The sequence below is a fragment of the Lepidochelys olivacea genome, assembly GCF_965140295.1.
Source record: "Lepidochelys olivacea isolate rLepOli2 genome assembly, chromosome: 23".
Lineage (NCBI taxonomy): Eukaryota > Metazoa > Chordata > Testudines > Cheloniidae > Lepidochelys > Lepidochelys olivacea.
The window spans coordinates 9,462,521-9,490,341 of NC_140433.1; the positions used below are offsets into that span (position 1 = coordinate 9,462,521).

The 27,821-nt window shown below is 41.4% G+C and overlaps 1 protein-coding gene across 2 annotated transcripts; it reads left to right on the plus strand.

The window, feature by feature from the left end:
* Positions 1 to 434: 434 nt before the first annotated feature.
* On the plus strand, positions 435 to 27,666 carry LOC311511512 (butyrophilin subfamily 2 member A1-like). Of its 2 annotated transcripts, XM_084612183.1 has the most exons (13): positions 471 to 521; positions 1,760 to 1,807; positions 7,265 to 7,339; positions 9,526 to 9,804; positions 12,053 to 12,151; positions 13,938 to 13,964; positions 15,072 to 15,098; positions 16,383 to 16,409; positions 18,516 to 18,542; positions 21,407 to 21,433; positions 22,464 to 22,484; positions 22,589 to 22,615; positions 26,828 to 27,666. In XM_084612183.1, the coding sequence occupies exons 3-13, from the start codon at positions 7,267 to 7,269 to the stop codon at positions 27,349 to 27,351; spliced, it is 1,158 nt and encodes a 385-aa protein (XP_084468309.1). In that variant the 5' UTR covers positions 471 to 521; positions 1,760 to 1,807; positions 7,265 to 7,266; the 3' UTR covers positions 27,352 to 27,666. The 2 variants fall into 2 exon arrangements, with proteins under 2 accessions (XP_084468308.1, XP_084468309.1); XM_084612182.1 differs by lacking the exon at positions 1,760 to 1,807 and having other exon boundaries at positions 435 to 521.
* The last annotated feature ends 155 nt before the right edge of the window (positions 27,667 to 27,821 follow it).

The window sequence follows — 27,821 nt, forward strand, 5'->3', positions numbered from 1 at the left end:
TACAAACATATCTCTACACTTGCTGCCCCTGCAGTGGCAGGGAATGAATTAGGTGAGATCTGCCCAGCTGCCCTAGCAGGTGATCCAAGCCTGTGCTGCAGAGGAAGTTAAAAAAAAAAAAGATATTCACCTTCCTCATTACAAACCTGTCCCTGTTTTTCATGGAAAAAAGTTTGAGATTTGAAAATTTTCACCCAGCTCTTCTAATCCCATTCAGAGATATTTTAAAGGCAGTGCATGGGGTTTAGGCTGGTATTTACAAAGGAACCTAAGGGCTGTTTAGTTTAGCAGAGGGATAGAGTAGTTGTCCCATGAAGAGCAATAAATCCACAGCCCCACCTGCTCCCTTCTCCCCACACTGAGAAAACTGCTTTCGTTTTTCACTCCTCAGTTAATAGATAACTTTGGGAAAAGCCTCTCTGGTTTCCCTGACAGCAATTACCCAGTCCCAGGGTTCAAAGGTAGCAGGCAGCCATAACCAGCACCCCCAGGGTTCGGAGTTACGGGATCCAGATCTCCAGGTAGTACATTCTGCTTATTTAAAATTCAGTTGTGTTTGGTAATATTCTGGTGCTGCTCAGAGCCAGTCCAGCCCCGTGCTGCTGGGATTGCATTGATCTGTTCCAGAGTGAGGGTTAATTTTCGCATTTCCACTCTTCAGTCCCGCTCCCGGGAAAATCTTCCAGCTTTTCTTCTATCCGAGAGGGCCAGTCCTCTAGTTCCTTTGCCCTTCTCTATCCATCTAACTAGGCCTGCCCTGTGCCGAGTATCAGTGTTTGCATGCCAGACCAGAAAGACCACTAGAGATCAGTGTAACATAGCGGTTCTCAAACTGTGGATCGGGACCCCAAAGTGGTCGCAACCCTGTTTTTGTGGGGTCACCAGAGCTGGCTTAAACTTGCTGAGGTCCAGGGCTGAAGCTGAAGCCCGAGCCCCACCGCCTGGGGTTGAATCCTGAAGACTTCAACCCTGGGAGGTGGGGCTTAGGTTACAGGCCCCCTGCCTGGGGCTGAAGCCCTTCGTCTTCTGTTTTAGCCCCCCCTCTGCCCCCTCTCCCCACACATGGGGCAGTGGGGCTTGGGCTTTGGCTTCCCCATCCTGGACTGCGGGGCTCGGGTGGGCTCAGGCTTTGGTTCCCCCCCCCCCCCCCATCCTGGAGTCGTGTAGCAATTTTTGTTGTCAGAAGGGGGTCGCAGTGCGATGAAGTTTGAGGATCCCTGGTGTAATACCTTCACTCTCCCCACAGGGGATGAACACATGCTTCTTAAGCCATCTTTTCTCAGATGTGTTTGTACTGTGGGCTGGTTCTTAACCAAGAGGCCCTTTTAGAGACACTTCTTGCAGCTTCTGAATCCTGATCCCATGTCTTCTTTCTGGCTTGGCTACAGGAAGGAGTATCTTTAGGAATTTGAAAAGCAGCCAAAGTGAGTTGGGCACCCTACTCTAATTGAATTTCAGTGGGATTTGGGTGCCTCATTCCCCCAGTCCCCATTGAAAAATCCAGCTACTCTAAACACATGGTTTTCTTACTTTCATTTCTAACAGCTCTCCCTCCAAGTCCCTGCATTCCCTGATGCTTGTATCAGGTCAATTGTCAGTTCTGTTCCTCTTGTGTGTTTGCTGCTGCCTCTCCAATGCACGTGCAATCAGTGAATTTGATCACAATAGAATTTTCACCAGAGACCTCTGGCAGTGTTGCCAGTTCTTGTGTTTTTTATCACAAGTCTTGTGATTTTGGGGTTTTTTCTTAAATCACCAGCTCCTGGAGTCCTGTGATTATGTGAGGATCTCAGCTTTCCTCAAAAAAGTAAGTTTCTAGCCCTCAAGGTTGCAGTGAAAACTTGAAAATGTGAACTGTGTGTGATTTAAAACCTCCAAAAACAGAAGGTGAATAAAAAGAACCCCAAATGTACTGTTATTATTTTTAAAATTTCATAATTTTTAAGCCAGTCCCTTGATTTTGGAACTCTTGGAGCTGGCAATACTGCACCTGATAAAGACATAAGGCAACTGTGCTGTGTGCAGAAAAGCCATTGGTTTTTCCTCATTTAGCGGGTCAATAAAAACCTCTGGAAACCTTCAGAAAGCTCTGGACTGGGCTAGAACTAGCAGGCAGCGTCACTGGAGGGTGGCAGATCTGTCACTGTGGGGACAGAAGCTGCTCCATGAAGCAGCTGGAAATGCTGTGCTCTTCCTAGTCTGTGAACCACCATCCTAAGGCATTTGAGAAGACAAGGTTCCTAGACAGTGGTTTTGTGCTGGGATTTCTTATCTCTACAACTACCTCAATACTAACTAGAGCTGGTTGGATATTTTTAGGATGGAACATTCTTCTGCCAGAAAATGCCATTTCATTGAAATTGAAATGTTCCATGGGAACGTGTTGATTATGATGAAGATTGAAACCCGTCTATTTCCCAGCCAGCTCACCCGGCTTCCTGGTCCACCAACAGCCTGCCTGTCTTCTAGGCACACAGTGTGCCAAGGAGCTGGCACCTTGGATCTCAAGTTCTCTGGCTCCTCGGCAGCACCACAGGCAGGCAGCTATGGTGCCCAGGGAGGTGGGACTGGCACTTCTTGAACATTTTTTTGAAAAGTTCCTTTCCGCAGGAATTTTGCAATTCCAGCTTTATGTTCCGAATCTGAATGAATATTTTTGTTTTTTAAAATGCAAAGTTTCCTGTAGGACAGAAATTCCACTTTCTGCCCAACTCTAAGACTAGCCCATGGAATCAGCCCTTCTCAATTTCCATTCCTGATCTAAGATTAAGAAAACCCCCAGTCATTTCCAGGTAAAACTGAATTTAGTGATAAACATCTGTGATTTGTTGTGGTGAGCCACTGTGTTTTTAAATCTAACCCGATGGAAAGTGCTATGAACATTGTGATAGATCTCTCTAGGATGCAATGTGTAGATCCAAGGACCCCATTCCTAAAAGAGCTGAGAGCCAGCTTTTCAAGCAGGGCAATATTTTCAAATGAAACCAGCTTTAATTTAAGCAACAAAATAAGTGACCAAATTTTAAAGGGTCTCAGCACCCTACCTGCTAAAGAGAGCTGGTTGGAAATTTTCCATTGAAATGTTTTTTTCAATAGAAAATGTTTTCTGTGAAATTTAAATTAGCTGTAGAAAAATGTCAAATTTGCCTATTTCTTTTTAATTTTCCATAGTTAAGACCAAAGAAGACTGTGAAGAACTTCAAAAAGATCTCGTAGAATATCAGGGTTGGAAGGGACCTCAGGAGGTCATCTAGTCCCACCCCCTGCTCAAAGCAGGACCAATCCCCAATTTTTGCCCTGGATGCCTAAATGGCCCCCTCAAGGATTGAACTCACAACCCTGGGTTTAGCAGGCCAAAGCTCAAACGACTGAGCTATCCCTCCCCCCCCCTCACAAAACTAAGTGATGGGGCAACAAAATGGCAAATGAAATTTAATGTGGATAAATGTAAAGTAATGCTCATTGGAAAAAATAACCCCAACTGTACATACAATATGATGGGGGCTAATTTAGCTACAACAAATCAGGAGAAAGATATTGGCGTCATCGTGGATAGTTCTCTGAAGACGTCCACGCAGTGTGCAGCGGAAGTCAAAAAAGCAAACGGGATGTTGGGAATCATTAAAAAAGGGATAGAGAATAACACAGAGAATATCTTATTGCCCTTATGTAAATCCATGGTACACCCACATCTTGAATACTGCATACAGATGTGGTCCTCTCATCTCAAAAAAGATATACTGGCATTAGAAAAGGTTCAGAGATGGGCAACTAAAATGATAAGGGTTTGGAATGGGTCCCATATGAGGAAAGATTAAAGAGGCTAGGACTTTTCAACTTGGAAAAGAGGAGACTAAGGGGGGATATGATAGAGGTCTATAAAATCATGAGTGGTGTGGAGAAAGTGAATAAGGAAAAGTTATTTACTTGTTCCCATAATATAAGAACTAGGGGCCACCAAATGAAATTAATGGGCAGCAGGTTTAAAACAAATAAAAGGAAGTTCTTCACACAGCGCACAGTCAACCTGTGGAATTCCTTGCCTGTAGAGGTTGTGAAGGCTAGGACTATAACAGGGTTTAAAAGAGAACTGGATAAATTCATGGAGGTTAAGTCAATTAATGGCTATTAGCCAGGATGGGTAAGGAATGGTGTCCCTAGCCTCTGTTTGTCGGAAGGTGGAGATGGATGGCAGGAGAGAGATCACTGATCAGTACCTGCTAGGTTCACTACCTCTGGGGCACCTGACATTGGCCACTGTCGGAGACAGGATACTGGGCTGGATGGACCTTTGGTTTGACCCAGTATGGCCGTTCTTATGTTCCATTGAGAAAAATTGAAATGAACCATTTTGTTTTGGGTTGGGTTGACACTAATGGACCCCCTGAGCTGCTGAGATGTACCATGGGAGTCCCAAGATCCTGATGGATCATGGGAGATGTGGTCCATAGAGGAGAATGGGGCATGAGGCATCTGAACTGCAACACTAGATGCTCAAACTGACGCAACATGAAACGTTTCAGTGTCATCAAATCAAAAATGTTCAGAACTTTTCATTCTTTTAAGTTTAGATATTTTCACTTTTTGTCCCAATTTAGGGTGAAAAACAAATATCCAAATCTCAGATTTTCCCATGAGACAAAAATTCCACTTTTTAATCATCTCTAATGTGATGCTCTTTTGACAATCTGGCCATGCATGTCACCGTGGAAGTTGAGCTGAGCCCTTTTGAACATCTGGCCCTTATCTAGGTGCCTAACTGTGAGCTGAGCACTTTTGGAAACCCGGTACCAGTTAAATGTGCTGAGCCACTCTGGAATTTCAACATTAGTGGCACCCTAGTCCTTTTATTTATGCTCTAATGGCCTGATTGTGATTTCATTTACGCCAAAGTAAACCATCAGTAGCTCCAGTGTAATGAAGGGAGTGACAAAGGTATGAGACTTCTATAAGTGGGAAAAGAATCAGACAGTAAGTGTTTCTGTAAAAGTCACGTGCAAAAGTTTGTACCTATAACATGTCTTGAGCCAAATGAAGGGCTCTTTATTCAGACTTTACAGAGACAAAACTCCCATCAGCTTCACTGGGAAGCTGAGTCAGGATTTAGCCATTTGCAAATAGAATTATTCTTTAATCCACTGAGAGGTAAATGCATGTTATCTTTAAAGGAAATAAAATCCTTTTCCCTATTGCTTTCATTAATTCCTAGTTTTTTCTTTTTCCAGTGTGCATCAGGAGATTTTATTGTTGTTATTAGTTACCATTTGCATTCAGTTTCACCCAGTGTCTCCATTCAGGATTGGGACCTCACTGTGCCCGGTGCTGTACAAACATAAAATAAACGCAGTCTGAAGCCTTGGTTAATTTGGGTTTCTAAATGCACTTGTTACTAATAACAGGTTTTTTATCCAGGTAGTTACTTAAAATTAATTAAAAGGATGAAATTGGTGGGACACACATAGATACCTTATAAGTTTGATTTAATACAGAAACGTATAACTGAAACAATAGAAAAATGAAATCTAGCAAGTTAAGAAAATAACCCCCTGGGTTGTGCATAGGTACAGCCTTATGGCTGGCACAGGATAAAACAATTCCCAATGCTGACACACTTAGAACATCGTAGAGACTGTTAAACTGCAAAGATAGCTGAAAAAAGGAAGTGGAAATCACCAAAGAGGGCTTGTTTATACTCAGGCTTTCGCCATTCGGTCATCCCTGGTGTCCCAACAACAGGCTGGATAACCACATTTTATTCATCCACACATGTTTGAGCTCATATCTGATAGGGGTTTGACTCTTGCACATATGTGGTATTCTGACTGACCATTCGTGGTATTCCAGCTAACCATAGTGAAGTTTCTGCCAGTTAATACCTCACTTGTGTCAATTAATGCCCTGATAGTTTTCATATCTCAATGTGGTTAAATTAATAATTACCTTATTGCAAAAGGACCTAAAAATCTACTATTTTGTGCAATCTTGCAGTGTACTTGTTCCTTTGCAGTTTATTTAACATGTGCCAAGCACATATTGCTAAATTCCATCACCTCTGGTCAAGCACATAGGCTAGCCCTTGCTAACAACCAGGCCTCAGATAGGCCTCATGCTAATTCTTAATCTTAAAACCTATAGCAAAGTCTGATATACTGAATCTTCGGTGTCATCTACTTACACTACTGCTTAGCACGTAGGTTTTACATTAATCAGAAACAGACGCCCTTAAAGATCAGGTCAGAGGCCTCCGGTGAACACTCAATGAGCTTGCAATCTAAATAATTTGTTATGAATTTATCTAGTGATTTTAAGCTAATAGGTGAAGTTCTGCTCCCAGCTGCACAGGCTCACTGATCATAACAGCGGAGCTGGGCCAGTGGAGGACACAGTTAGTGGATAGCCATAGTGGTTGTACTGAAGGAAACTATGCCTTAGGCACAATTGTCTTTGTGACAGGCATTTAAATAATTGTATTGATCCTTGTCACAGGGCCGCCATCTTCGAACACTGCCCCATGGCAGGAAGGTGCCCCACAGGCACCCAGCCTCAGTTCCCCCTTCTCTCAGGGCCTCAGGAATCATCCACAGAGACTTATATTCAAGAACAACCTTCTTTCTTGGGGACTGGTATATTTACTACAAAATAAACCCAAAGCAAAGTCAAACCCAAAGTAAAGTCTCTTCTGCTCCAGTCTCCTACTGGGCACAGCCTGTCCTTCCTGAGGTCTCTGTTTCTCAGCCCTGCTCTCTGGTCTCTCCCCTTGAGCTCAGGGGGCCTGCATTTCTAGGCAGCAGCCCACTTCTCCTTGCCTGAACTTCCCTGCACGAAGCAGCTCCCTGTCTCTTGCTCAGACAGGGCCCACACAGCCGTCCACCCTCTGCAGGTTCACTTCCCCAGCTGACCAGGACTCTTCCCTACATAAAGTCCAGGTAGTCTCTCTTAACTCCAGCTAGGGACAGCCAACTAGTCACGGGGGCATTGGCCTCTTTCCCATATATCTACACAGCCCTGGCAGCGAGTCTCCAAGCCCAGGTCGTCAGAATGGGACTTGCACTGCCATGCTAAAAATAGAGTTGGTGTCACCCTGTGATAATCCTCCTTTTCATGTACACTGAGCTATTTTACATTTCAGGTCTCTGAACTCAGAGCCCTCTTGTGCTTCCCATTTCCAGGTGCCGTGGGGTTTGTGTTCCTTGTTATTGAACTTCCACCTTCTTTCTGTTGTATTCATATCTGGGTCTTCAGGATGTGCTTTTCTGTTTCATAGCAATGACTTTCTCAGTTCCCTGGACAGCAGCCATTCAGATGCTGGTGCTAGTGCTGGGCCTCCATTCCACTGCAGGTAAATTCACTGTATTTATTTTTGTTATGCACAGCGATAGTTTGCACTCACACACTAATTTCAGAAACTGTGAGCCTATCTGAATTTTTATCTCCCTTCCCATAACTGTTCATTTTCATACTGTTAGAGGCCTGGCTGGTCTTTAATGTTCAATGGTGGGGGTATTGAAAATCAGTTAAAATTGTAAGCTATCACTTTGAGTTTCAGGGTTTTTTCCCTGGCCCTGCTTGCAGGCAGTAGGCTCTGTAGGGAAGTGTGGGATCTGGGTCTAGCAGCAGGCAGTCTGCAGAAAGCCAGCCTGGAGCAAGGTGGGGTTTGTTGGGCCTCTGTGTTTCAGGGAGCAGCCTGCTTTCTCTCTGTGTGTTTTTGGGTTCTTGTGTATTATCATCCTGAATTCTAAGACATAGTGCAAACTTGCAACCTTCCAGCAAGAGTATTTTATGTTTTTTATCTAATTTCACTATTTGTATTCTGTGAACGTAACACATAGAAACACTGACTTACATTTAAGGAAATTGTTTGTTTGTTAATTTCATGGACTTTTTTTCTGTTAGATTCATGTGGAAGTTAAGAACTTCATGAAGTCCCCAGCTGCCTCTCCTTTTTCTCTGAAGCTCAAAGAATGAGTAGAGCCCTGAACTGTATCACATTATGTGGTGCAGTTTGCACTGTAGGTAGTTTAATTCTCTTTGTCTGCTATACAGCCCTCTCAGGCAATGTGCTGCAGACCAAGTGGTTACCAGCTGGTTAGTGGTACAGGGTATGTGTAAGAGATACTCCTCCTGAATCTCTGAACCCTTTGCTCCTCTCCTTTCCAAGAAGTGGAAAGAAGTATATGAGATGGAGCCCAACTGGCTAGGAGGAGTCACTTAAGCTAAAAACAGGATTGCTATATCTTGCATGCACCTTTATAGTTTCTCTAATCCTCAACTAGCAATTAGAAAGACACGTGCTCTCTCTCTCTCTCAAATGCACTCTTATCTAGATACAACAGTCACTAACTTTGTTTATTTACACATTATTTTCTTCAGTGTAGCCCTGTATTTTATTTTCAAGGACACTGACATATATGGAAAGTTGGAAAGGTAGTAATAAGTAGAGCTCATTGGGAATTTTTTGATAACACTTTGTTGTTATTGTTGAAAAGTACTTACTCATCGAAACTCAAACTGTTCAAGAACCAGCGTCAGTTTCAATAAATTTACCAATTCAAAAAAATGTACAGACAGAAGTTTTGAAATTGTGAAAAATGTTTCATTTTGACATATTCAAAATGAAAAATTCTAGTTTTCTGATTCAAAATCACTTCAGTGTTTAGAAACTAAAGCCTCATTGGACTAACAAAAATTTTACCCCACCCTCAAAAAAGTCACAATCAAAGCACGAGACAAGGTGGGTGAGGTAATATCTTTTTATTAATAACTTCTGTTGGTGAGAGAGACAAACTTTCAAGGCACACAGAGCTCTTTTTCAGGTCTCTCTCATCAACAGAAGTACTCACCTTGAATACCTTTCCCAGACGTGAAGAAGAGTTCTGTGTAAGCTTGAAAGCTTGTCCCTTTCACCAGTAGAACTGGATCCAATAAAAGATATTACCTCCCCCAACTTATCTCTGTAATATCCTGGGACTGAAACAGCTACAACGATTGCATGAAATCGAAATAAAACATTTGAAAATGATCAAAATGAAACATTTTCATTTCCCCCCCCCGAATATTATTTTTCCCCATTTCTAGCAGAGATAAAAATTTCAGACTCCTAAACATTTCCCAAGATGGGAAAACCCTTTTCTACCCAGCTCTAGTAACAAGTCATTTTGGAGCTGGGGAGAGCCAGAGAGAAGTAAACCGTTGATTGTCATTTGACGTCCGGATAATCTTCAATGGCCTTTATTTCAAATACAGTTTGACCACCTTTGTGCAGACTATGGAGAGCTATCCTCCTTCACTTTCAGAGTGGAGTTTCCCATTTTCAGGCCAGGCCAATTTTCCTAACCAAACTTAGGGGCAGAGGTGCATATCAAAAGGCCCACAATTGAATCTAAGTTGGAACCATGACTATGCAGCCAAGTCAGGACCACGTAATTCCAAAACTTCTTCACAAACTATAGCTGCAGAGAGGGACATAGACAAACCACTGGGAGTGCATGGACCCCATAACAAATTATGTGTCTCTTATCTTTATAGGTAACAGCCATGAACCATTGATTGTCCTGGACAATTATGAGGACAATGGGATCCGAGTCACCTGTTTTTCTGAGCGGAGGTTTTCTGATGTGCAAGTGCTGTGGACAGACAGTAAAGGACACAATCTTACTGGAAGTCCAATCACCCCAACCTCCAACACAGATGAGGCTAGTGCCAAAAGTTCGATCCTTCTGAAATCAGGATCTGGCAATGCCATCTCCTGTAACATAATTGATAACGTGCTAGAGACCTCAACCGAATCTACAGTTGTAATTGCAGGTAAATAAGAACTTGTATCAGTGTCTTCCAGGAGGAAAAAACACAGGTTGTCTCAAAATGATTCCAAATCTTTTAGATGAACACAATTCCCAGCTCCTCCAGAAATCATCTTCATTGATCTTTTCCTTTTTTTTTTTTACACAGAACCACCACTTACAAGTATCTATAGGTAAAAAGTAAAATTCTTTGAAGTATTGTTATTAATAAATCTAACAATAACCCATCCTACGTGTGCAGTTGCTTGGTAGAAATTAACTCCACCAGTGGGCAGCAGTGTCTTTTGACAATTTCACTATTTAACAGACTGATGGAGAATGCCATCTCTCTCTCTCTCTCTCTCTCTCTCTGAGACCAGGTGGGCAATGTAATAACTTTTATGGGACCAACTTCTGTTGGTGAAAAAGACAAGATTTGGAGCTTACACAGAGGTCCAAAAGGTACTCAGAGTGTCTCAGCTAAATACAATGTGGAACAGATTGTTTAGCATACGGAGTTAACACCTGTTGCAAGAGATCATTCAAGGTAACATGGGTAGTCTGCAGCTCTGTAGTCATAAGACGAAAGAGGGTTAGTGGGTTACAGATTGTTGTAATAAGCCATAAATCCAGTGTCTTTACTGAGTCCATGATTTTTAGAGTTTAGCAAAGTTATTAATTTAAACTCCCAGGCTTGTCTTTTGCAGGTTTTGTGCAGGTTTCCCCTGAGGATGAGGACTGAGAAGTCAGATATGGAGTGATTGTTTTGTGACAAGTGTTTGCCCATGGGTGATACAGTGTTCTCGTCTTTTATGATTTTTCTGAGTGAGTTCATTTGAGAGCACGGTGATTGTCTCATTTCACCTACATAGTTGTTATTGGGGCATTTAGTGCACTGGATGAGGTACACCACATAGGCATGTGTGGGACCCATGGATCTTGAAAGGTGTGTTGTGATGGGTATTGATCGTCTAGCAGTGGTGATATGTCTGCAACTTTTCATCTGTTGTTGTGGCAGTGTCTGGTGCCGCTTTAAGTTGGTGTCCAGGTCTGTGGGGAGCTTGCTTCTGTTGATGAACTTGGTGAGGTTGGGGTGTTTGTTTCAAGGCCAAAAGTGAGGATTCAGGAAAGATTTTTTTCAGGATGATGTTCCCATCGAGTTTGGGTTGTAACTATTTAAAGATATCCCGTATGGGTTCCAGTGTGGGCTGGTAGGTGACAGTGGGTGTGGTCAAAGGGTTTTTTCCATACTGAACCAGGTTCTCTCAGGGTATTTGGGTGGCCTGGTCCATGAGGTGATCTACTTCTCTGGTGGAGTGTCCTTGTTTAGTGAAGGCAGATTTAAATGTGTTAAGGTGTGTACCTCAGGCTTTCTCCTCAGAACATAGTCTGTGGTATCTGAATGTCTGGCTGTAAATAGCAGATTTCTTGGCGTGTTTGGGGTGTTTACTGAATCTGTCGAGGTAGGTGTTGTGATACATGTGTTTCTTGTATATAGTTGTCTGTAGGGTTCCATTGTTGAAGCTGATTGCTGTGTCCAGGATGTTGATGCTGGTGTGGGAATGTTCCAGAGGGGATGGTCTAATCTCTCTCTCATGACCATCAGCATAGTATCTCATCGTGGAATTTTCAAAAGTGCCTCTGGGTGTTAGGAGCAAAGCATGGACTTTCAAAGGGAGCAGTGCTCCTAAATCCCTTGGACACATTTGAAAATCTCATCCTAAAGACCAAATCCAATGCACGCTGAAGTCAATGGAAAGACTTTCATTGCCTTCCATGGCTGATGATTAAGGCCTTGGAGATATTTTTTTCAAGAACAAGCTCAGTACTGATATAACTCCTCCCATTCAGATCAATGGGAGTTCTACCAGTGACTTCAACTGGGACAGAGTCAGGCCAATACTGAGTGCTTTTGAAGATCCCACCTTGAGTGTTTATAGCCTATCTTTGGATGTTACTGGAGGTCTTCATTAAGGCACCCTCTCTTTCTCTGGAATGCATGAATCTACCCTGATAATACATTGATGTATGTGTTTCTTACTCTCAGGAGGGATGGGTCTGGGACCTATAGCAACTATTCACAATATCACGGGGAAAACTGCATAACCTTTCGATGCAAATCCACCCCTTCATGCATAAGACAGTGCCTTCAATGTGTCCTAGAGAGAGTTCAGATCTCACCTGCTTCTCATGAAGATTTACTTTAGTTTTGTCATTTTTTGAAAAAGTTGAATGACATGAGAGAATAATGGACACTGTGAACTGTTTTGCAGATGTTTTCTTCCCTGCCACCTCCCCATGGATGACTGCCTTCATTGTGATATTGCTGATTAGCATAGCCTTGGTTATCGCTGCGATTTATAAGCTGAAAAGTACGTTTTCCTATTCATGTTATTTCAGCAAACACTAAAGAGTCTAAACACTGTGATATGAAAGAGCTTGGGTAGAAGATGTGACACATTCCCATGTACAGCCTGTACCCCTTGCAAACCATCCAAAATTGCTCAGTGAGGCTGTTCGGGCTAGATTCACAAAGAAACAGGTGAGGGGATGCTTACAACATCTAATTTCCAGGTGCCTGGATAATCAATGGTATTAATAAAGCATATGTGAGGTGCCCAGGCTCCCTGTATAGTGAATGGAGAGAGGTAGGTGCCTCAGAATGGGATTCAGACAAGCCAGTCCTCTACATATATCTTCACCTGAATCAGCCGGTGGGTGGTGTCATGCCAAGGGGTGTGTGCTGAGCCCTGCCCTTCACTTGGCGATAAATGCCTAAATACAGGCTTCAGGGAGGCACCTATCTCTGCTTATCATTCTCAGCTCCAAGTTCTTTCTGGCTGTCATGTGCCTTCGCCATGTTAGCAATAAGCTGGAGGGAGGAGCTCCATTGTAACTTTTAGCCCAGTGGCTATTGAACTCATGTGGCAAATTGGAGAGCCATGGTTTAAGCCTTTCTCAGTCTTTTCTGTTGAAGCTCTTGCACTGTAGATTAAAAAATGAAAGGATCATTGGGCCAGAGAGATAAAGCAAGCATGAGAATGACTCTGTAGCCTGGTGGTGCGCATACTCACTGGAGCAATGGGAGACCCAAGGATGAGTTCCCCCCACTCCAATGACTTTTTTATTATTATTTATCCAAAGTGGAACAGCTTCAGCGGGAGAGATTGAGTGTGCCCCATCTCAGTATTTCCCATAGCCCACTGGTTAGGGCATTCACTTGAGAGGTAGCAGAACCCTGTTTAAATCCTATTTCTCCATCATGTGGAGGCAGGGAGGGCAGGGCGGAGCTTGAGTAAGGGGTCTCCCATATCCCAGGTGAGAGGGCCTGATCCAATAGGTGAGCTCTGAACATGCTTACCAGATCGGGTCCTGCATGCAAGGTAGACAGAGGAACGTCTATCTTTCCCTGGTGCTGAGGGAAGTTTGACTGCAAAAATGTAGGCGCTGAATGAGTTTAGGTGCTAACAGGTTTGGGGGCAGCTGAGCAGGGGTTTAGTGAATCCCACTGGAGCCTGATTCTGGGTTTTAGGTGCCTAAAGTGGCAGTTAGCGCCTAAGTCCCTTTGTGAATCTAACCCTTCATGTAGTAACAAGTGTAAGAGTTCTGCATGATTAGCCTCTCTACCACCAGGCTCCTGGCATCACAAAATGGCAGACGACCCTGACCACTATGCTGGGTTTTTTACCTTTTTATTACATTTGGGCAATGATAATACATGAGAACAGACAGTTACAGACAGTCTCATGGCACATAGATGTCGAACAACATGTAGGAAAGGAAAAAACACAACTACAACATATGTATTACCTGTTACTATATCGTAAATCCCAACCATTCTTCAGAACTTGTGACACTGAACAGGGCTTTGTGCACAAGGAAATGGACTGAGTGGAAACACTGCTTTCATCTAGCTGACCAAACAGCTACTGCATTCATCACAGCCTTCGGGAGTTGCCCATTTTTCTTGAGCACTAGTTTTAACTGTTAGTGTGGATCAGATCTGACTTGTGTGATGGTTACTTGAAAAATCACACATTTCCAGTCCTATGCGGTCTATGAAATATGACTGCTGTGAAGCACACAGAACCATAATATGAAGTTAAATTGTCTCCTTTTAAAAGAAGCATTGTTTTATTTATTTAATTACTTTTCCAGAAAACAATGAAACAACTGCTCAGGCTGGTAAGTCCCAATAAATATAATATTTACTCATCTCCAAGTATTGTGTAAGTATTAAGCATTACTAGTTAGTTGCACAGTACAAACCCTGGGGTTGATTCTCCTCTATGTTGTTGATTACTCTCAGTTCGCAGTGGTGGGCCCTGAAAGTTTAACATTTGTCTTAAAATAACTTCTAGCAGCAGTTCCAAAGCTGGATTCTGCTAATGTTGCAGGGCACTTGTTGATGGTCCACAGAGAACAGGCTAGCTGACTTTCCTGCTTGTTCCTAGCTGCTAAACTGTATTAAAAGACAGATAAAAACACATGAAATACCTCCCTAATAGTACTTTCCAATGCTGAAGTTGCCACAGGGGTATTATTTCATGGGAGGGGTAGTCTGTGCTACCATGAATGGGAAGAGAGATTTCCATGGGACACACTCTCTTGTATGAAGTTGTCCACGTTAGGGTTGGTCAAATTTTTTCTGTCCAAACTTTTTTTTCTGACTAAACAAAAATTTTGCAGAAATTATATGTTGTCCTCAAAACGTGTCAGAATGCATAGAATTGTAGAAATGTAGGCCTGGAAGAGATCTTTAGAGATCATCTACTCCAACCCCCATACTGAGACAGGATCAAGTTTACTTAAACCATCCCTGAGAAGTGTTTGTCTAACCTGTCCCACAACCTCCCTTGGTGACCTGTTCCAGTGCTGAACTATCGTGAGAGTTAGAAAGTCATTGCTAATATCTAGACTAAATCTCCCTTTCTGAAAACTAAGCCAATTCTTCCCTGTTCTACCCTCAGTGGATATGGACAACAATTGATCACCATTCGCTTTATAACAACCTTTTACAGACTGTTATCATGTCCCCTGACAGCCTCCCCTTCTCTAAACACATCCCATTCTGTCAACCTTTCCTCATAGGTCATATGCACAAAGGAGTTTGAATTAAGGTTGTTCCAGCAGCCTTAATTCGAGAATTTCCTAACTTCTGAGTGCTTGATTTCACAACCTGAACTTTCTTTTAACATCGTTCTAATGTAATACTTATATACCTTTTGAAACTAGCTGTTAATGCACTAATCATTATCTCTAGGTTTGTAATATATTTCTCTCTGTGTGCAGTAAATGACAAGAAATCCATCGAAGACGGTAACTATAACATATGTTATGTATCCTTTCAATAATATTTCTGTACATCTATCAGATCTGGTGAAAAATAGTATTTGACAAATGATAAAATCAAGGAATTACTCATCAACAGGTTCTGATTTTTGTGAATGTACCTGATAAAGCAAACTCCCTGTTTTACAAACTAATCGGGGATTGAAGAGTTCATAAAATCAAAAAGTTAATAAAATGGAACATGTCAAAATGACAGTAAGTCCAGTGCATAAGTTGCAGTATGGCGTACTTCAATGCTTTCTATTTGACCTTTACACCACTGGAAAGCAATTTCCAGGGTACATAAGGCATCAGGATATGAAGGAAAGTCGATTTGTTCCTCATTAACATCACATTTGTTATGTGATTATTTTTCTCCATCAGGAAAAATGGTTTGTATAACTAGTCATTCATAAAATTGGTGGTTGTAAAACTGAGGCTCTACTGTATGTGAAAACAGTTGCCAGAATTTCCCAGTGAAGAACTGGCAGTCTATGAAAGTCCTTTACCTAGCATTGGGTGTTTGGCATACAGTATTTCAGCTGTATCCACTCAAGTCACACGGTTTTGTTTGTATTGCAGACTTGATAAGTAAAGCATTCTAAAAAGCTTGATTGGGTAAAATACATGTTTGATGCTGAATTCATATAATTAATTGAATGGTGCTGGCCACCTCTGAAGCTTTGCTTAGTCACAAATATGAAAGTTTTTAAATATGGTCAAATTGAACCAGACTCCTAGTATTTGTGAATTGTTTGCAAATGTGACCTGCTGGCATGAGACCAGCTCTGACATCTGTCTCTGGTTTTTATCTATCTTTGGCATCCATTTTTCTACCTATTGTATCTAACTACTGCATACTAATTTCTTAATGTTACTTGGTTTGGAAGAGAAATTCATTAGTCCTAAGAGTTGGGATCGTTGTCAGTATTGAACTGCCATCAAATGGGGGAAAAGGACAAAGGGTTTTGAATGTTAGAAAAGTCTCCCTTCCCTTAAGGGATCAGATCCTCAAATAGTGTAAACTGATGAAGCTTCATGGTGGAGCTATGCTGATTTACTCCAACACTGGACCTATATAGATTAACATCAGCTGAAAATCTGGCTTATAGTGTTAAATTCAACCACTTCCTGTCCAGATGGAAATAAAAGATCCATAATTAATTTACATTGTTCTAAATAGAAAGCTTGGAGGCATCTGATAAAAGCCTCAGAACTAGAGTATATTAATGTGTGTTTCCCGCTGTAATTCTGAAATATGTTTTCTTTCAGAAATAAGACTTCTCACAAAAGAACTGGGTAAGAGTGTATTTTAGCTCAACTAATTATTTTCTGCTCTGGGTAAGTGTATGCTTTGCCAGGAGAACTGTCAAGAAGTCCAAGTCCAAATATTATAATGTCATGGTACAGAGGCTGCAGTTAAGAGGGAGACAGTTGTTCCATTCAAAGTTTTTTTCAAAGGAGCCCAAGGGAGTTAAGCACTCAGCCTTGGATTTTCAAAGATGATCCAAGGGAGTTAGGAGCACAAGCCCCACTGACTTTCCTTGAGAATTGCGCTCCTAAATTGCTCAGGCCCAGATCCTCAAAGGTGTTTAGGCTCCTTACTCCCTCACCTCTACCACCTGTTGCATTTAAATGGGAATTAGGCACCTAACTCCTTAAGTGCTTTTGAAAATCCCAATGAAATCCTTTGTTCAAGCATTAATAACTTCCCCCCAAAATTCCAGCTGGGTTTGAATTTCTCATGCTTGGTGATTTCATTTGAAAGGTTGAATCCTGCTCTCACCCAGCTCAGCCACATTTCCCCTTTAAATTGTAGGATTTATATAGTGATTTAAAGCCTAATAACCTGCCTGTGACATTTAGATCCCATACATATTATAGGTGAGGTTTTCAAAACCACCTAAAGGATTTAGAAGTAAAAGTCCCATTGAAAATCTCCACTAAGATTTGTTATAAAAAAGAAAATGTGTGTGACTCAGTAAAATGGCTTTCCCATTAGAAACCAAGCTGCCCACTGGGGCCAGGGAACTGGTCTGTGCAGCAGGGCACTGGAACAATGCTGGGTTTTACCATATTCAACCTTGTTCACCACCTGAGTACCCCAGCCACACTGCCAAAGGCCTTGTCCATGCCCCCCTCCATCCCCAACATCACTTAGCTCTCCCCCAGACTGTTCAACCTGTAAGCTAAATCCTAGTCTGACAGGTTTCTTCAAGTCTGGGGTCCCCTCCGACGAGCTACAGGAGGGCCTCTGTAGCAAACCTGCAGGCTCCAGATCACTGACCGCTTGGGTTCCAGTTTCCCCCATCTTCTGACTCTTTCCATGCCCCTTGTTAACAGAGCTGGTTGGGAGTTTTCCAGTGAAGAGTTTTCATTGGAAAATGCTGGTTCACTGAAACCCAAACTTTTTACGGAAGTGTATCCGTTTTGACAAAGCTTTAGTTGAGAGAAGTTTTTCAGGTCCAAGATGCATTTTCTGGTTGAAACCCCAGAGAGATCCCACTGTCAATAGGCTGGTGGTTAGGACACTCATCTGGTATGAAGTAGGCAGAATACAGACTAGAAGCTGCATTTGTTGCATCCTAGCAGAGGACCCTAACCACTATGCCATTGGCTACCTCAGGGTGAGTCTATGTGTGCGCGCGCGTGTGTGAAATCTCAATAGGGCTAGGGTTTCGACCCAATAGAATGGGAAAGTTTTTACAACCTTGAACATTCTCACAGGCTTTCCCACCCAGCTCTACTAGCTAATAATAGGAGTGAGGACAGAGTGGGAGAGGACACAGAAAAGGCTGAAACCCACATTTTCAGAGACTGCAGCTTCCCCTTTAGCACTGGGAGAGGGAAGCAGCTGATGGATCTGAGCAGTTACACTGGCTTCTTTTGACCTAGATGAATTCAGATATGATGGGTTTGGGAAATGAGTCAAAACAGGCCTAATCTGAGCTGTTTTGAGGCTGCTGTGTGTGTCTGGGTGGAATAAAGGAGTTTGTGGCGACTGTGGTTGTGTAGCTAGAGGAACCATAAACAAATAAACTGTGAGAGCTGTCAGGACACTATTTCTAAAGGAACATTTTATTTTATTTCTCTCTGCAAAAGCTTGCTAAACCCCATATGTGTGTATTGTTTGCAAATGTTAGAAAAAGATGGGGAGATGGTCATGCTTAAAGGCCTATATACAGCTATGAATCTGAAAGCTGAGACTTTCAAAGCTGCCTGTGGTGTTTGGATGCCTGATTTAATTTTAATAGAAATTGAATGTCCAGATTCCTTAGGTACCTCTACAAATCTCAGACAAAACGTTCGCACTGTCATATATCTTAGTGTGGGGTTTGGCAAATGAAAATCTAACCCCTCTGCCTATTATTTTGAGATTACCTCTTCTGTTTCTTTATTTTGCAGACACTGAGCACCAAAACTCTCAACAAGGTAATTCCATCTCTCACTATTTAATATTTAAAACTCAAGAGATTTCTTTCAGTCTTCAGCATGGGTGCTTGTTTTGAGCTGGCTGTTCTAACAAAATAGATACAGGTGGGTAACTACCTTTTTTTGGACCTTCTTCTGTTGGTGAAAGAGACAAGAGCTCTGTGTAAGCTCAAAAGCTTGTCTCACCAACAGAAGTCGGTCCAGTAAAAGATATTACCTCACCCACCTTGTCTCTCTAATATCCTGGGACAAGAACGGCTACAGCAACACTACAAACTAACAAAATAAGCTTATTATACACAAATGATTATACGAGAGATGGATAAAATTTTCAGAATGTTGTGGGTTTTATGAAGAAAAATTCTGATGAAAATGTTCATCAAAAATGTATTTGGTGGGGGAAGGGGGTTTCAACCAATCCTGTTGAGATCAATTGAGATTTTCAACAATAAAAAAATTAATTTAAGTTTAGATATATTTTGAAAAAATTTATACTTTTTTTAAACTTTTTTTACCACCTATATCTGAGACCCACAGCAAACATGAAAATTTAACCTGAAGATTTTATTTTCTGCTTCTCAAGAACCTAATAATAACTAAAACACTTTCACCAAACTCCAGCAAGGTCATTGCTAAATGTCACTTACCAACCAAAGGTTTCAGAGTAGCAGCTGAGTTAGTCTGTATCCCCAAAAAGAAAAGGAGTACTTGTGGCACCTTAGAGACTAACAAATTTATTAGAGCATCCGATGAAGTGAGCTGTAGCTCACAAAAGCTTATGCTCAAATGAATTTGTTAGTCTCTAAGGTGCCCAAGTATTCCTGTTCTTTTTACCAACTAAATTTGACTTAGCACAGATATCACAAAGGGAATGTCTGAAAAGCAGCACAGCATAAAGGGATAAAGCTCCACATGTCTGCCAGGGTTTTCTGCCGACACCTGTATGATATTATGGGGCAGAAAGGAAATGGAATAAAAGTGTTCTCAGGAATGTACTAGGATCAGAGACATAGCTGGAAAAGGCAAGAGTGGCGCTAATAGAGAAATGAATTGATCAACTGTCACAAGACAAGGAAAGGGGATAAGACAAAGAAAGGGCTTGACTTCAAATGGTGTGGCCATATCACTACTGGGGAGGAAGATGATTCAGGCTTGAAGATGATATAGGTGAAAATGTTACTTTAGAAGGTGAATCTTCTAAAGGGCAGGAAGGGAGGGATAGCTCAGTGGTTTGAGCTTTGGCCTGCTAAACCCAGGGTTGTGAGTTCAATCCTTGAGGGGGCCATTTAGGGATATGGGGCAAAAATTGGGGATTGGCCCTGCTTTGAGCAGGGGGTTGGACTAGATGACCTCCTGAGGTCCCTTCCAACCCTGATATTCTATGATTCTATGATCTCAGACAGCAAATGACCAACTATAGGAAGAGCTAAATGCCCTGTTGATAGGCACCTTCATGGCAGACAAAAATGCAGAGAACCTCTGCCCCAGGACTTAACTGTAAATAAACGGGATAAATGCGATGAATTTACTGTATCTATGTAGCAGAGTTTTGAAATTTCTAGGAGTCTTATATACAGGGATAGGGGGCATTTTGGGAAAAATTCAGCATGTTACAAAGAAGAAACACGCTTTACTTCACACATGGAGACTTTATCTTTTTTCTTTCTTGATTTATTGTTTTCATTAATCTAAATTACAGGTAATTCAGTGATGTTGTTTCTCTACAATACCATAAAGTCCATATTTTCCCGCTCTTATGAGTGTTTCTTGCACTCTAGATCTCATTTGTGGCTGTTTGTTTTGAGTGACATTATTGCTGCAACTGCACTGTTTTAATTCCTGGCCTTCATAAAACTAAGGCATTGTCTGTGCTGGCGGTGGTGTGTTGGATACATGTAGCTACACACCACAGTGAAAAGCAGGCTGTGTTTGCACTGCTGTGTGTAACTACACATGGCAGCGAAAGGTTCTGGCAGCAGGAAGGCAGTGAGACACTTGGTAACCCACACATATCCTGGGCGTGGTGTTCTGTCCTATCTAGTGGCACCGAGAGGAGAGAGAGAGAGAGATTGATGAGTCTGCTCTATAGCTTTAGCTAACAGCTGTATGGTTTTTACCTCATGCATTAGAGGCTCATGCATTTAGCTGCAGAGGTCCCAGGTTCAATCCCGCCTGCTGACGACCGGGGTCTAACGGTGTTACAAGTAGGGGCTCATCTGGGATATCGACTGGGAAGTCTCTGAAGCTTGGGATGCACTTCTTCAGCTAGGCAAAGTATGTAACCCACACACCTCTTGGGTGTCGTGTTCTGTCCCATCTAGTGACACCGAGACCACTTACAGAGAGAGATTAATGAGGCTGCTCTACAGCCTTAGCTAACAGCTATGTGTTTTTTAGCTCATGCAGTAGAGGCTCATGCATTTAGCGGCAGAGGTCCCAGGTTCGATCCCGCCCGCTGCTGACCGGGGTCTGTCGGTGTTACAACTTCACTGCTAAAAGTAGCAGTGCAGATGTGGGATGAACTTCTTGGGCATGAGGAGAGCCCTGTAGGGAATATATCCTAAGGTTCTGGAGTGTCTTTACTAACCTAAACAGTGCCTCACTGACCACACCTCTATTTATACCCGTGCTAGCTGGGTGTGAAATGTATGTACTCACTACCATGAGAACAGAAATAGCCTAAGTGTTTGTGAAAGCCAAATATCTGTCAAATTTTGTTCACTACCCGCAGATCAATGCATTCTGCACTCCCAGAAACTACCTCCATAATGTATTTTGATTATATTAAAACTCTCTGTTTAGTTGCTGTCATCTGCGGACTCCTCTTGTCTTTTGGTTAACAGTTTAATTGTGTTTCTTTGTAGAAATTCAGGCAATACAGGAGAAATTTGGTAAGTGTTTCATTGGAATAGTTTCAACCAGCTCTAGTCTTTAGTTTAGCATCCTCCTGGTAACAGAGACATCCCAGCCTACTGGCCCCTTGGTGGTGGCCAGCCCCCAACTTCATCATTTTTTGGGGGGGTTTGTTTCCCCCCTCTGTATTCATAGATAGATTCCAAGGCCAAAAAGTATCATTGTGGTCATCTAGTCTCACCTCCTGTATCACATAGGCCAGAAAACTTCCCCAAAACCATTTTTATAGCATCACTTTTAGAAAAAAATCCACATAGCTCTTTTTATCTCTTTTCCATAAAGAAGGAAATGCAGTGTAAAACAACCAAAACAAAACACTATATTCAGACATCAAAAAAGCTGAGAACTTTAAAGCATGCAAGTCAGCCGGTCAAATCCTAAGGAATCCAGGGCTAGATTTTAAAAAGTATTTATTCTGTAAAGATGCAGATAGGCACTCTGACATTTCTGAAAATCATGCTAAGTGCCTCACTCTCATTGAAACCAATGGGAATTAGACACCTAACCTCTTTTCAAAATCCGACTAGGTACCTAGCTGCATCTTTAGGTGCTTAATACCATTACATATCTGACTCTTACTCTCTTATTACATTATTTTCACTCAGGCAAATTACCATTGTTTAAATGCAGCATGGACTTCAAGATTTAGCCACCTTTTTTGCATAGTTTAGTTTGTATGAGGGTGCCATTGAACACAGCACAGTAGATATTCTATTGCAGCTAATATGGCAAAAAGATAAATGTTTAGACCCAATCCTGCAAAGATTTAGACACATGCTTAAATTTGTACACGCACTGAGTTGTTCCATTTAACACAATGGACTCACGGTGTCTAAAATTAAGCATGGATGTAGATTTTTGTAGGTTTGGGGCCTTAGAAGCTGACCCTTATTCACCTGAGTGTATATTACTTGACTAAGTCCATGTAGGGAGTAAAGATTTCCTACAAAACAGAATTAACAAGGGAATAATGAAGAAGCATGATGTAACAATCTTTTTCCATTTCAGAAAAAGCCATGGCTGAGCTGGGTGAGTTGAAAGACCATGTTTAATATTACACAACTTGTATTATTTCAATGTAAAATAAGCCATATGCTATAGCTGAAATTCTGAATTCTCTTTTTTTGTTGTAGACTTCAGGAGGGCTCGTAGCAATGCAGGTAAGATGCCTTGTATCTGGAATTATACACACATTATTTTCTCCCAGAAGTTTAATATTTTGATTAAATATTTTTGGTGTCCTGAGTTCTGAAAGGAGGAATAAAGAATGTCTGCTCAACAGCCCTGAAGAGCAATGTGACTGGGATTTGACTAGGCACCTAGCTGCAGAAGAAAGGGACAATATTTGTTGATAAAAGAATTGGTGACTGTAGTTGAGCAAGACTCTAGGACAAATATTTTAACAGTTGAAAAAAGAAGTTTCCAGTCTACTGAAACTATTCAGGAATTTGTGTTGAGTTAGCTGAAGAATTTCAACTTCATTGAAAAAGCCAAAATGTTTCATTTCAACCTGAAAATGGCATTCTGACAAAAACAAAGGAAAGGAGGACTAGATTAACAAAATGGCTGAAGGGGGAGGTCCTTGTGCCTCTCTTGTAGGCTTTAGCCTAGTGGTTAGGGCACTCAGCAGGGAGGTAGGAGACCTAGGCTCAGTTGCATCCTTTGCTTGTTGAGGATTGTGGATGCAAGCTTGGGTCCCCCATGTTAGAGGAAGGCACAATATGTGCTAGGCTACGGAATGAATCATAGAATCATAGAATATCAGGGTTGGAAGGGACCTCAGGAGGTCATCTAGTCCAACCCCCTGCTCAAAGCAGGACCAATCCCCAATTTTTGCCCCAGATCCCTAAATGGCCCCCTCAAGGATTGAACTCACAACCCTGGGTTTAGCAGGCCAATGCTCAAACCACTGAGCTATCCCTCCCCCTCCAAGCTGAAGCTGTGGCTTCAGTCTCTCCTGTGGTAGCTGTTCCATTTCTTATCAATAATTAAATAGTAATTGGATGGGGGACTTTAACTTGGGACTCCTAGATCCTAACTACTGGCCTATTGTCACTCCCACTCTCTTTCCCTGCCCATTAACTCTCCCTTGCTATCATGAATGACTATGAAGTGCCATTGTGAAGAAAGTTTTTAGGGCCCAGTGCTCCTGGCATTACACATGTGAGCAACTCTATTGGTATCCATGGATCGGGTGAGTAATGGCAGCAGGATAGGGACCTTCATATTTTGGCTCCCATTCACTTGAGGAGAAGTTGCATGGCTAAATCCATTTTCCTGCAGAATATTTTGAAATGTGATCCATTCCTTTAAACACATATGTTTTTCTCTTACACAATTCACATGAGCATTGTTTATTTATTTTATTCATATTTTTGAAAGCCTCTGTCTCTAGGTACCTTATGTCACAGTTCAAGGCCACTGCACTTTTATGTCCTCTCCATTGTCCCTTGAGGACACCCGCTCTAGGCTCCTAGCTTCTCAGCCATAAACATGCTTGTGCAGAGACCCATGTCTCTCTCCCTCCTGACTAGAGATTTTGTAGACTGCACAGTTCCCTGCCTACACTGTGTTATTCCCAGCAAGCCAGACTGCCTGAATAGGCCAGCATCTGTGCTTTGCTTTCTTCTTAGAGTCCATGAACAGCTATAATTGCTCACAGCCAAAAATGATCACACAGCTCTTTCTAAGCAAGCACATTTATTCTTAAGGTGAAAGCATTACAGAGACAACATTTAAAACAATAAGAAGACCCTACAAATAGGCTAATAAACTTACTAGAGGTCATCCCAACTTTTACCTCTGGCTTTGGTTGGTGATCAGTCATTCAAAATGCACAGGAGCTTTCCTGTGGTTACAAATTCAAAACAACCTTAATTAAGAACTAGCACATCCGTAAATCTCCTTTATACAGTAGGGAACTTTGATCCTGAGTCTCTGGGAACAGATAATCAGCAGACAAATGGTCCCTGACTTTGGGTGTAGCTTCAAAAACCTAGATTTTTGCATAACCAGAGATGGGGAATTTCCATTCACCTTCCCCTAGATATTCCCCAGGCAAACCACTTGAACCTGTTTGTCCCAAAAGTCCATTCTTCTCTGGCACGTTGTTCAATACAGACCTCTGAAATTCATAACACTTCCAAGAGTTCACCTCACTGTCCCCCCTGTAGAGGTTACATGCAATCCCAGCCCACAATAATACATAATCTTTGCATATAATACAACGGATTCCAAAGGTATTTAAACTTAATGCAATAAATTTTTCAAGGACATTGCAGAAAACTTCCATCTCTCTCACATCTTACAACTAGAACTGTGCAGGAAGCCACATTTTCATTTTAATGGCAAATACTGACATTTAGAGATTTGGTTTTGTCCTGCAGTGATTTGTCCTATAAAGAAAGAGTCATATTTTAAAATCGACTGTGAAATAAATTTTTTTAAAATTGTTTTGGGTTAGTTGAAACCTATCCTTTTGATAAAATATTTCATTTTCATTTTTAAAAGTTTTTATTTTATGTTAAAATTTACATTATAAAATGAAATAGATTTTGAAGGGAAAATTATTTTAAGACAAATATCAAAATATTCCATTATAAAAATGCTGAAATGGAAAGTGCTTTATGAGCTTTTTTTTTTTTCAAAAACAAAATTTCCTCAAAATTGCGGAATTCCACATTCCTGCAGAAAATACAGAGTTTGATAAACTGGCATTTTCCAATGGACAAACATCTTGGACTTTCAGAAAGCTTTTGACAAGGTCCCTCACCAAAGGCTATTAAGCAAGGTAGACATTCATGGGATAAGAGAGAAGGTCCTCTCATAGATCAGTAACTGGTTAAAAGACAGAAAACAAAGGGTAGGAATAAATGGTAATTTTTCAGAATGGAGAAAGGTAAATAGTGGTGTCCCCTGTTTATGTACTGGGGTATGTACTGGGACCAGTACTGCTCAGCATATTCATAAATGATCTGGGAAAAGGGGTAACTAGTGAGATGGCAAAATTTGCAGACAGTACAAAATTACTCAAGACAGCTAAGTCCAAAGCAGCCTGCAAACAGTTACAAAGGAATCTCACAAAACTGGGTGACTGGGCAATAAAATGACAGATGAAATTCAGTGTTGATAAATGCAAAGTAATGCACATTGGAAAACATAGTCCCAACTATACATACAAAATGATGGGGTCTAAATTAGCTGTTATCATTCAAGAAAGAGATCTTGGAGGCATTGTGGATTGGTTTCTGAATTCATCCCCTCAATGTGCAGTGGCAGTCAAAAAAGCAAACAGAATGTTAGAAACCATTAGGAAAGGGATAGATAATAAGACAGAAAATATCATAATGCCACTATATAAATGCCTGTTATGCCCACACCTTGAATGCTATGTTCACTTCTGCTCATCCCATCTCAAAAAGGATGTATTAGAATTAGAAAAGGTACAGAGAAGGGCAACAAAAATTATCAGGAGTATGGAACAACTTCCATGTGAGGAGAGATTAAAAAAAACTGGGATTTTTCAGCATGGAAAAGAGAAGACTAAGAGGAGATATAATAAAGGTCTATAAAACCATGACTGCTGTGGAGAAAGTGAATGAGGAAGTGTTATTTACTCCTTCACATAAGACAAATACCAGGGCTCACTCTATGAAATTAATAGGCAGCAGGTTTAAAAGAAACAAAAGGAAGTACTTCTTCACACATAGTGCATAGTCAATCCGTGGAACTCGTTGCCAGGGGATGTTGTGAATGCCAAAACTATAATAGGGCTCAAAAAAAAGCTAGGTAAGTTCATGGAAGACAGGTCAATCAATGACTATTAGTCAAGATGGTCAGGGATGGAACCCTATGCTCTGGGTGTCCCTAAACCTCCAACTGCCAGATGCTGGGACTTGATGACAGGGGATGAATCACTCAAAATTGCCCTATTCTGTTCATTCCCTCTGAAGCATCTGGCATTGGCGACTGTCAGAAGACATGATACTGAGCTAGATGGACCATTGGTCTGACCCGTTATGACTGTTCTTATGAGATCAGAGATTTCTTTTCTCTGTGCCCATGGCTTTTACCATGGGAGGAGATGATTTGGGCCAGGAGTGTTAGTTAATTCAAGCTATAACTAGCCAGGGCTGTATGTGCCCTTGCTATTACATATATATATATATATATATATATATATATATATATATTACATATGCTCTTGTTCTGGGCAGTTGTAGTGCATTTTGCTGAGATATTTAATATTTTGTTTGTCTCTCTACTGTGTCTTTAATTTTCCTCACCAGCTTTGATATTTGTTTGTTTATTTCAGTGAGAGTTACTAAGTCTCTAGTTACTGATGAAATGAACATTTTTATTCCTCCCTCCAGTTAACATCACTCTGGATTCTGACTGTAAACATCCCAAACTTTCACTCAAGGATAAAAATCGAGTCATTTCCACTGCAGAGAAGAAAGCCTGCAGGGATTTGATAGTGGTGGCAAATGAAGGATTTTCAGAGAAGAAACAATACTGGGAGGTGGAGGTTGGGGACAAGCCAGAGTGGGAGCTGGGGGTGCTGACTGAGAATGAAAGGGGGAAACTGAAAAATGAGAAGATGGAGAAACCTCCTGAGAAGGAATACTGGAGTTTGCGGCTATCTGAGGGTCAATATCATTGTAGTTGGAAAAGTGACACAATCACCTCTGAGGATAAAAAGTGCCCAGTGGTTGGCATTTTTCTGGACTGGGAAGAGGGAATGATCTCATTCTATAATGTAGCGCTAATGTGCCCTGTTGTGTCCATCACTCAAGATTTTCAGAGAAAACTGTACCCATTCTTCAATCCTGGCAATGATAACCAATATCTAGGAATCCGCCCTCTCAGTGTCCCCAGCCCCTTAACCTCTCTCTGAAATCAAACATTGGATCTAATAGTTATGGGAATTTTAAATTCACTCCATCTGAGGAGAGAGGACACAAGGGGAACCAGGAAACCTGAACCAATATAGAAGAAAAGGAAGGGTTTAATTAGTTAATATTGAATCTAAGAGAAAGGGGGAATGGTACAATTTTGACATTTTTGAAGATGGCCCAAAGGCCGAAACAGATACTTCATAACCCCTGACCCAGGCAAATTGCCAGTGAAATGACCTGAGTAAAAACAATAACTGGTCAAATGGACCAATAATTTTTCAGTAAATATTGACTTGAATAAAAAAATGAATAAAGGACGGCTGTGCTTTTGTCCATTTTGTGTTCACTTTCATCAGGTATCTAGTGAACTAATTTAATATCAGCAATGTTAATGGAAATGATAAAGTATAAGCAAAGATGACAGAATATTGGTGGAATGCAAATTTTGAATGAGTAAATGCAAATATTC